Consider the following 11,220-nt stretch of genomic DNA (forward strand, 5'->3'; position numbering starts at 1 on the left):
GCTTCTTAAAAAAAAAAAAAAAAAAGTTTGGCAATTTTCATTTTTGGTATTTTCAGTAAATTCTTATTTTTATAAAATACTGTGAGGAATGGCAGCTGTAGGTTTTGCTTACAGTGCTGTTTAATTCTGTTTTACAGATCGTAGTATCAGTCTAGAGTCTATGGAAGTGACAGTAAATGCTGTGGCTGGGGCTCTTAAAGCTTTTTTTGCAGATCTGCCAGATCCATTAATTCCTTACTCTTTACATCAAGAGTTGTTAGAAACATCAAGTAAGTAATAAACAATTTTGTCATTGTCTGCTTATGTTGTATTGATAGCGCTTACTATAATTTTTAATTCATTGTAAGTTGAAATAACTAGTTGCATTGAAATAGGTTTTTTTAATTGCTTAGGCATGTGCATTTTATTGATATCCTTAAAATTAATAGAACTATATGACAAAATAAGCTTATGGCATTATTTTTTCTAAGTTATAGTTTATTATTTCCCATTCTCCCAGAAGATTTAATTGGAGAAATCTGCTTTGTTCCATTATGTATTTGCTCTGCATATGATGAAAGCTCTTGGAACTGTGTTTCAGTTGTTAATAAGAAAAACGATTTTGCATTCATGAAATCTTACTTTCAAAGTAGGCTTTAGTAATTAGATGTGTCTGTGGAATATTATAATGTTTGTCTTTGGATTTTTTTCAAATTCTTTTCAAACTCCTTATAAGATGAAATGGTTAATTCTGTTTCTTACAAATATTTTTCAGACACTTCAACTGAAAAGATGACTTAATTGGTCCCTTTTTTTTTTTTTTAAGAGTATCTTTTTTTTTTTTTTCCTTGGGATCATTTCAGGCAATTGCATTTGCAGCAAACTGTTTCAGAAGAACAGCTACGCATTTTTGTAGGATACAACTGTGACTTACAGTAATACAATGTTATCCTTTTTTGTTCAAAACATGACTATATCAGTGTAAATCTGAGGGTTGGGCCATGAACATACATGACTAATATATATTCTATTAGAAATTGTATATTTGTGGTTGATCTCCATAAAAATGTATTTGTGATACTTCTGAGATACTCTTCAAGCAGATCTCTTGTTTATTACAATTACAGTTAAATTTGGGTTTTTTTTTTAAAAGCATATTGGTTGAATTTTAGTCAAAACATACAATAACTTAATTTCTGTAGAATATAAGTGGGATATTAATGTTTTAAAATGCCATTAGTATTGCTTTACATTTCTATTTGGGACGTATTGGAGCATATCTAATGTCACTTTATGCCCTCATACACCAGATATCTTTTTAGTAATGCAGTCGTGCAAATAATTTTTAGTAAAATAGAGATGAGCTTGTATTTCTTCTACAATACGAATCATCATGGAATAGAAGTGCAAACTGCAGAATGTATATATAGTTTGTCAATGTTTTAGTGGTATTTTCCACAAGTGATATAATAGTAGCATTAGTTTTCTGTAATAATTCGTTTTACTCGTTTAGGTTTCAGGTTTTCAGAGATGAGTGGGAAAGGCTTTAATGGTTACATATTACTTAAGTGTAATATACTGAGCTTAAATAAGAATTGAAGTCCTTCCATTGAAACAAGCTTTTCTTCTCAGTAGGATAGGTCAAAAATGTAATTATGTACAAGAGGAATTTATGGAAGATAATTTTGAGAGAGTGAGCTATAATGTTCCTCTATATATGAATATTTGTTAGGATAATATGGATTCATCAAATCCTTATACCTATGCCTACAGCTTGGTTGCAGGAGAGTCCTGTTTTTCCCCCCTTTTTTTTTTTTCCACTGTAAAGCTCCTAAGTTCTAGAATTTTGTTTTTGTTGACAGATCCTGAACTCAGGATCTGAACTCAGTTGTTTCATTTCAAGTTACAAAATGGTATCAGCTTCTCATTATATATAACTTGATATCACAAGTAGCTATATTTGCTGTAATTTTTTATAATGTGGTATTTTATTCCATAGTCCTTTTCTTTGTGTGTGGCTTAATTACTCTTTGAGACATAAATAATATCCCTTAGGTCTGTGAAAATCTTTCTTCTCCTTTAAAAAGTATTTAAAATAGCTGCATCAGGCTCATTCATGTTTTTTATTATTTGACTAATTGACAAGCTTAAGATATTCTAAGTTCATGAGAATGCCTTCCTTCCCCAAGTTGTTTATAGAACTTCACTTTGGATAAATCTTACAGGATATTTTAAGTAGCAATGTTTTGCAAACAGACGAAAATCTAACAGGAAATGACCCTGTCACATTGTTATTTATCATTCTACAAGCCAGCAGTGAGCGAGTGAAATTATTTTCTGCTGTTAAACACAGATAAATAATTCTATTTAAATACAGAAAAATCTTTGCATGTATCGTTACCTCTTTATGATGGAGAACTTAATCTATACAACAATATGTAGTTAGGAATTTTATAGAATATTTTCTCACTGATATTTCTCTGAGGTTATTTTATATGTACCTTTATACTAGCAAAAAGATTTAGTAACACTTTATTCAGTCTTTCTTTCTAAATGTATGATAAAATGTCACTTATCTCTGTAGAGATCCTGGATAAAACAGAACGACTACATGAATTAAAAGAAATTGTGAAGAAATTCCATCCTGTGAACTATGATGTCTTCAAATATATAATAACACATCTAAACAGGTTTAGTATTTTTTTCTATTAAAATTTTACTTAATTTGTAACAATTGCAAACAAATATTTATATTAGTAACAATTAATGGACTATCAAAACTGAAAATTTCATTTTGCATTGTTCATCTGTTAGTATAGATGTTGAAACTAGTAGTTAAAAAGGCTGATCAGAAAGGTCTCACAAGAAAATACTGCATATTCTGTTCTCTGATTTTATTGAAGTGTAAATATCTAGTATCATCACTACTGCATAGATGTAAGAATCTCTGCTATACCTAATAAAAACGTTGAAAGGATAAATGTACACCATGTTTGCAGATTTCTTTGAGGAGGTAGGTGTTAAAGTCATAGATTAATATAGGCTTGAATTGACCTCTGGAGGTCATTCCCCCCCCGCCCCCCAATCAAAGTAGGGCCAGCTTAAGTCAGCATCTAAATACAGCACCAAAAACTGTGCTGAATGGCTAAAATGTAGCACAAAGCTATACATAACAGTAAAATAAGGAAAGTTCTGAATTTACTACTTGCCTTTTATTTCTAAGAACTGTTTTAAGAAAAGCTAATTGAAAATATGTATGTAAATATGTTGCTTGGAGTAAACATCTTCTGTTTGCTTCCAAAATCTTATCTGTCACATGGGAATCTAATGGTTCACACTTTAAAGATTGTTTCTAAATTTACTATAATCTCTTATTAGTAGATGTATACTATCTCATAACCTGAGCCTTTATGTGCACAAGTGTACAATATTAGATCATAAAAATCAATAAAAAGACCAGTTTACTCATGTTTCTTATTCAGCTGAAACAGGATTATTCTCTGAAATCCACTGGATCAGATTCCTAACAAACTTTAATAACAGAATTAGTATCACCAATGCTAAAACAAATGTAAACTTGTTTAGGAAAAGCATTGTTATCCAGTAACCTACCACTTAAAAAGTACTTAGTGTTTTTTCTATGCATTTTGAACAATTTTGTATAATATTTCAATAAGCTATTCATGATGTTTAAGTTGTTAAATTGTTCCAGACTAGTGTTTTTGTAGTATTTGTAATAATTTAACTTTGGACATTTAATGTACGTGCTGAAATATGGCCTTTAACTTTCCTATTCAGTCAACAAAGAGAAATTAGAGTGCAAATTTAGGTGCCCTCCATTGCAGCTTGTCATAATTCATGCATGATGAGAAGCTGTTTTTTTAGTGAAAAACATAGCTCTTCTACACCACTGAATCACAATGTTCTACGCTATTATTAAATTTTATCTAATTCTTGGTAACAGTCTTATTCATTGCTTTATCTCTAGCGTATAGTCTAGAGGGAAATTATACATAGAAAATTTGATAGAGGAAGAAAAACTCTTTGGTAAAATTATTGAGCAAAATCTGTATTGTAATTTTACCCCTCTCCCCTCTCCCCTCTCCCCTCTCCCCTCTCCCCTCTCCCCTCTCCCCTCTCCCCTCTCCCCTCTCCCCTCTCCCCTCTCCCCTCTCCCCTCTCCCCTCTCCCCTCTCCCCTCTCCCCTCTCCCCTCTCCCCTCTCCCCTCTCCCCTCTCCCCTCTCCCCTCTCCCCTCTCCCCTCTCCCCTCTCCCCTCTCCCCTCTCCCCTCTCCCCTCTCCCCTCTCCCCTCTCCCCTCTCCCCTCTCCCCTCTCCCCCCCTCTTTCTGCAGGACAACTGTAGCTCAGTTACCTTTGTCCTGTCTAGTGTAATATAGGAATCACATACTCCCAGCTGAGTATCTTAGCTGGGAATCTTTCTCTCTTAGATTTATTAATATTTATATGTAATTTCTAATGTATATCTCACTAGTTACTGCTAGATAAAATTGTGATGTTAATTTAAAAACCAAAATATTTTTGGAAAACAAAATATTCTGACTCTTTCTAGACTATTATTGTAAAAAGCAATGGAGATTGTGAGGAGGCATTTAATTGTAGATGATAACAGTATTGCTGTTTTTTTAATCATGTTTTCTTACAATGGTATTATAATAATGAATTTAGATGATAAGTGAAGAACCTGTGTCAGCACCTGCTAAAAACCAAGAAACATTAAAGTCAACAAACGTGATTGGAGACATATGTCATAAAACAAAGAAAAATAAAACAAAGATTAAAAATCTTAAATTATGTAGTAATACTATATAGGGACAATTACAGAAACACATGTAGAAACAGAAAATTAAATTAGAACTTGACAATATAGAAAATTAGTTTCTGCTTTCATTAGAAAGTTACTAGATATAGATCACAAGCATTTCTCATGTCAGTAGTGAGTTTAATTATTTTAGAGGTCTTAATATATTATTATTTCAGTCCCTAGCAACTGAAGGAAAAATACTTAGGAAAGTTTTATATTTTAAATAGCATTCTGTTTTGCCCTCGAGAGCTTACATTACAATAATTTTGTGAAAAATAAAAAACTAGCATTGTTGGACAATAAAACATGAAGGTTAAATGCTAAATGTGTCAGTGAGCTTCATAGATTCTATGGTAGGAAATGATAACCTAGAATGTCACAGTGATCCATAGACTGATTTTATGTTTAACACAGGTCCTGCAGAATTTCAAAGAGCATGTCTTTTACAATATATCACTCAAGTTTAATGAAGTTTATAGAAGCAGCTCAACTTTCTTCAGGTGTGGGACATCTTATTTACTTGCAGATAGTTTTAGCAGAGGTTTTTGCAAGGTTTATTGGGAGGGGAAAAAGTCGTAGCAGAATTGTAATGTGAGTAAAGAAGAGAAGAATGCATGACCTGCGCTCTACCCAACAGACATATTAAACTGCTCTGGGGAGCTATGGGAAAGCCAAGTTCAAATAACTCCTCTGCCTGAGAAGAATCCACATCATTCACTTGATAGGAGAGCAACCATACCATCATGCTTACAAGCATTCTGGGATAGGTCACTTTGTTCTCTCTCTTTAGGATATTCTGTGTACTATATAATGCTTAAATATTCTTTGGATAAGAGAGAGAGGGGATGGCTGTGTCCTAGTGGTTAGATTCTCTTATTATTAAAATAATAATATTACATTATATTAAATAAATATTATTAATGTTTAATAATGGCGGTACTACTAATATTACAAATCATGCCTAAGACTAGCCTTTTAATTGATTTGCCTGCTTTTGTTTCAAAATGCCAAAGCTGAAAGGAGCCTTCTCTCTCTAGTTTGAGCAAAATGCTTTGCTGCTTGTTTCAGTGAGGAAAATATGAAGAAAACAACCCCCCCCCCCAACTCAAAAAACAACCAACAAACCCATGGCCTGATTTTTCTTTTTTTTCCTGGTTGTTCATGCAGCACTGACCTATGAAAATAATTTCAATGAACAATTACATTTGCTTTTCAAACCTAGTCCTGAATCTGACTGGTTTCAAATGTTGTTGCCTTTCCTATGTTAAAGGGCCTTCTATTAAAAAAAAAAAAAAAAAAAAAAAAATCTGTCCGGGTAGTTATTTATACTCTATGATGAACTTTCATCTTAATCCTTGCTTTGATAATTTAAATAAATTCCACTTTTTTCTCTTGCAGAAAGATAGGCTTTCCAGAACTACACTTGTTCTTTATATGAACTTTTTTAGTTGTCAATATAATGTTTAAAGTTTGAACACAAGAGCTTATCAGAGGAATCTAGTACCTGTGCTGTAACTTTGAAATTGCTCTGCTTCTATGTCTCAAGATCACTTTTAACTTCTGATACACGTCTCTTTTGGGGAACTTGTATTTTATTAGCTCCTCAAACAGTGTCAGTTCTTTCCTGAGCTAACTGTTTTCCAAACACCAGTTCCCCAGGCTGTAAGAGGAACTGGTATTTTTGTTTCCAGGATTTTGGGTTTGGGGTGTTTATATCAAAGCATTTTACTTGATTCTAACGAATTAGCTTGAGCAAAAAATTTATTGCTCTGTAGACTTTACATCTTTTCTACTATTCCAAAATTTTATCTAATGCATGAAATAATTGTAATAAAACTCCCCAGGAGTGGCTTCATGTTTTCCTAAGGTATCTGATAATGAACAGCATTGAATCAGGAATTGATCGCTGCAACACCCTACTGACTACAACTTACTGATTAACTTACTGTTTTGGTATTGAATAACGTTTTTTCATGAAAAGGTAGTACTAAATCCAGTGTATAAACCTGTGGATTAATTGACAGTTGACACAAAGTAACAACTTGTCATTTCTTTCCCTGCCTTCCACCTCTTAGTTACCCAATCTCCCTTGCAGTTGGTCCTCTGAGGTTCTGGAACCGTTGCTGAAGTGATTTAGTTTACTAAAATGCTTCCCCCCTTCCCCCCCCAAAAACAAACAAACAAACAACACCCCACCTTCTTTGCTAGGAGCGTTTTCTGCTGTTTAATGAAACAAATTGGCCAAAGCTAACCAGTGTAAGCAGAGGAGCATGTACCTAGAGAAGTGAGAGAATAGAGAGAGAAATCCTCCTTTTGATGGTAATGGGCAGTATTATGTTAATTCTGTCTTATGGAACTGTTTAAGTCTTGTATTGGCAAATCTGTGGTCTCACAGGGAATGAATTTACTTTAATAGTTTATATACTTAATATTCTTTTACTTTTTAAAAATCAAAAGAAAAATTTGCTTAAAAGCTGATATGAACATGAAAAGCAAAATCCTCATGGATGAATATTAGTAGTTAATCTTGATTAAAATACTTGCAAAAATTCTTTCAGTTGATTTGTTTTGTTCTGCCCTTCTTAATTAATGTATGTTCTATTCATGAAGTTCCCGATTGGATTTTGGTAACATTTGCAATAGTTGCTGCTGCCTAGTAAATATAGGTATAAAAACCCAGTTCTCTTGTCTCAACTTAGTATGTTGAAAAGACAGCAAGTGAATAGAGGAGGAAAGTAAGCATAGAAATCAAAAGTTAACCCATCTGTGCTTATTTTAATAAGCAGCCAATGAGTATACCAAGGTTGTGCTTTGGTTAGATATTGCATTGGGAGAATACCACGTTAATTATGGGAGTTGCATTGTTAACTGCTTACACCATAAAGGCAAAATAGAGATTTTTTTGAAGCACAGAAGTCTCTGACAGTGGTAAGTCATAGTCACAGAAGGATTAAATACCACAGGAGGTAGAATGGGGAAAAAGAAATATAGAAGGAGGAAGTGCCATTTCAGTGGAAGAGTCAGCAATGAAGAATAAGGTCAAAGCTGCAAGTTAGGAGGGGAGAAAAAGCTGGATGTTGAGCTTGTTCCTTCTGCTTCTTTTGCACAATCTATGACACTTCTGACTGCACAGCTACAGTGGCAAAAAGTAACATGGTAACAAATGAGGAGCAAAAAAACCTGTTTCTTTTTTTGTTTGCAAGATAGTGATTCAATAAACAGTAATAACTGTATTACTGTATAAATTAAAACACCTGAATATTCAGTCATTAAAGCATCCTGTTCCTTTCTTTTTATTATTCCGAAATGATTGCTGAAGCCCTTTGCCAGAGAACTTCCATTCTGCATTAAAGCTATTTTAAAGATTCATTTGAACTCTTCTGTTTGTATTTTTTTCATATTAACTAGTAGGAACGCAATAAAATGACCTAGCTTTACATAGTTTACTAGTGTGTTGGGGGTTTTTTTGTTTGTTTGTTTTGTTTTTTTTGGTCTCAAAATGACTCAGGAAGGGGCATCTGCTTCAACTTCTGTGTCTTGATGTTAGTGGAATTTCCACTGATAACGTCCTTTATGGTTTGGCCAAATTCTATTGCTAGCCAGTACAAAAATCTGCAGAGATGTATTTTAATCAATATTTGATTTTTTTTTTTAAGTTTTGTGTTTATTTTTAACATATGATCAAATATGATCCCTTTTTTTCCTTTGAGTACCATAAATGTCAGTTAATATCTGTCTGTCCTGTAGGAAGAAGCAGTTTCATTCATTTTTCTTCTGGATGTTTTAATGGGCTTAACTTAGTAAAATATGAAGTTCTGTAGCTGGTTGAGGAATTTGAAGTGTATTTATTATTGTCACTTCAAAAACATTGGTGGAATGTTTTTGTATTTCTCTCGATTCAAAATGTAATCAGATTTTCATTTGTTAGCTATCAAAAATCTGAAAAAGCTTATGGTTTCTAGATTTTCTTCTGTATAATTGCTTAAAGGAAACAAGGATTATTGTTTTAATGGATAGTTGGAGACAAGTAACAAAACTCTTGAGGTTTAATAATAACATTTACAGTTAGGGAGTTATGAAAACATGTTAAATTTTAGCTGGTTGTATACCATTTTAAATTAATTATATGCATGTTGTTCTTGTTCCAGGGTTAGTCAGCAATATAAAACCAACTTTATGACTGCTGATAACTTATCAATTTGTTTCTGGCCTACTTTGATGAGACCTGATTTTGAAAACAGAGCGTTTTTGTCTACCACCAAGATCCACCAGTCTGTAATAGAGACCTTCATTCAACAATGTCAATTTTTTTTCTACAACGGAGAGATTGTAGAAGCACCTAACACAGTGGCGTGTCAGCTGCCACCTTCCAACACAGTGCAGATGGTGGAACCAATGGTACCTCTTCAGTTACCGCCACCACTGCAGCCTCAGCTGATACAGCCACAATTACCAGCAGACCCTCTTGGTATTATATAAATAGAAGATGATTGCAGGCAGCCTGGCATTGGACAGTAAGGAAAAGCTATAGACATGCATGTTTCAGGATACAGTAATGTACTTCATATTTATGAAAAATAATTCACATCCAACTGATCGGACATGTTTTTGTTATATCCTGTACTGTGTTCCTCATTTGTACATGCTGCAGATGATTTAAAAAAAAAAAAAGATAAGCATGACTGGAGAGGTTTAATTTTTAAAAGCAAAAATAGCTATAAAGTACAAAGCTGCTGCTGCATGATACCTTATTGCAATCACTATATCATTCCTGTGACAGTTTGTCACAATATATTGTGAATAAAATTTTTCTATAGAAATTTAATGATTTAAAAAAAATTACATTTATGAAACATTCAATGCTTACAGCCGGCTTTGTGGCTGTTTTTGTTATTTAACATGCTATTTTTGGCAATTTTATTCACATTCAAGCATTCTGTGTAAACAACTAAAGCCCAGCTATAGTTTATTTTGTAATCTCCTGGTTACTTATGTGATGGTATGCTTAGGATGATTTATGGAAGAATGCAAAATGCACTGTTGAGAACTTTACAATCCCTCACCTTCCATCTTTACTTGTAAGTAAACCTGTGGAGAGTTTAAGGGTGGATAAACTTGCTTATTATTTCTTACAGCACAATACCAAGGACATGCTTGTTGTAAAAGTGAGTTTCAAATATTGTACAAAAATTTTGATGTTGCCTACTTATTTCTTTTATGTTCCATTACTGAACTAAACATTTTGTAAAACTGTTAATTCTGTAAACAGCTGCATGTTTAAAAGATCATTGATGGTCTTGTAAACTTAATCTAATATATTTTAGATATTTTAATTTTTCCCACTTGGGAATACATTTAGTGTTTAGAAAATAGTTCATGACATTTTCATATAAGGTTATATAACTTTTCATACATAAACATGAACTTTGTTGTAGTAAAATTCTCTAAACCAAACAACGTTTTAATCTAGGACTTCAATTAATCTATTCTTTAAATCTATTTTTGTGTGACCCTTTAAAGATATACAAAAATGCATTGCTAATACATAGCAATAAATACTTTGGGTACTGACAATTAACCTCTTTGGAGTGTGTATATATAAAATCACATAAACTTGTATTCGTATTTTTTTTCCTGTGGTATGTTGTACTAAAAATTCAAATGACTGATTTTGTTTTTGCACCATTTTTTTAATGATCTCTTTTTTCTTTTATTTTCCTTTTATGTTGGTACCAATTTTGCTGTAAAACAATGCTGCTTAATTTAAACGAATCTTTTGGTTAAATATTTTGTTAGTGGTTAAAAAAAAAAAAATTTTAGAAGGTTACAAATTGTAGCAAAGGGGAGACCATAGATGAAGACTATTTGTGAGACTTCTCATAGCAGCTTTTTTTCTTTCATGCTCAAAATCTGCCTTTTTAGGTCTGCAAAGAAAAAACAATTTTGGCTCATACAGCTGCTAGAATGTTTTGTGTAGTTTAAAAAAAAAAAAAGGCTTTATGATGGTCACTGTTGTAATCTTCACTTATAACAAGATTTAAGATCGTCTTGTATGTATTATAGTAAATAGATGGTTTTGAGAATTAAGGCTCTTAAGAGTTTGATTTGCTCCATTTTCCTAAAATAAAAATTGCCTTTCCCACTTAATGTCCTAGGTATTGTACTTCTAATTATGTCTTGGATTATCATTCTAGATTACTATGATACCGTAAACCCGGCTGCTGTTTGAAGTACATGTATATTATAAATTCTTGATATTGTGTTATATTCTTGCAAGTAATTATCTTTTCTAAGAAAACACAAAACAAAAAAAGAGAAGCCAACCCTATTCCTGTTGCAAAGCACACAGGAATTGATAGTACAATAAAGTCTGTCCTGTAAAACTGTAGTATTCCTAACTTGTTCTACTTTACATCTG

General features: G+C 32.7%; 1 protein-coding gene across 2 annotated transcripts in view; it reads left to right on the forward strand.

Annotated features, from left to right (window-relative positions):
• ARHGAP5 (Rho GTPase activating protein 5) overlaps positions 1-10,949 on the forward strand; it is a 49,415-nt gene extending 38,466 nt beyond the window's left edge. For both annotated transcript variants that reach the window (XM_067296716.1, XM_067296717.1), the window contains exons 6-8: positions 138-269; positions 2,564-2,669; positions 8,951-10,949. In XM_067296716.1, coding sequence (XP_067152817.1) covers positions 138-269; positions 2,564-2,669; positions 8,951-9,281 — 569 coding nt within the window. In that variant the 3' untranslated portion in view covers positions 9,282-10,949. The remainder of the gene's footprint in view (positions 1-137; positions 270-2,563; positions 2,670-8,950) is intronic.
• Positions 10,950-11,220: the final 271 nt, after the last annotated feature.

This window comes from Apteryx mantelli, chromosome 4 (assembly GCF_036417845.1).
Source record: "Apteryx mantelli isolate bAptMan1 chromosome 4, bAptMan1.hap1, whole genome shotgun sequence".
NCBI classification, from domain to species: Eukaryota; Metazoa; Chordata; class Aves; order Apterygiformes; family Apterygidae; genus Apteryx; species Apteryx mantelli.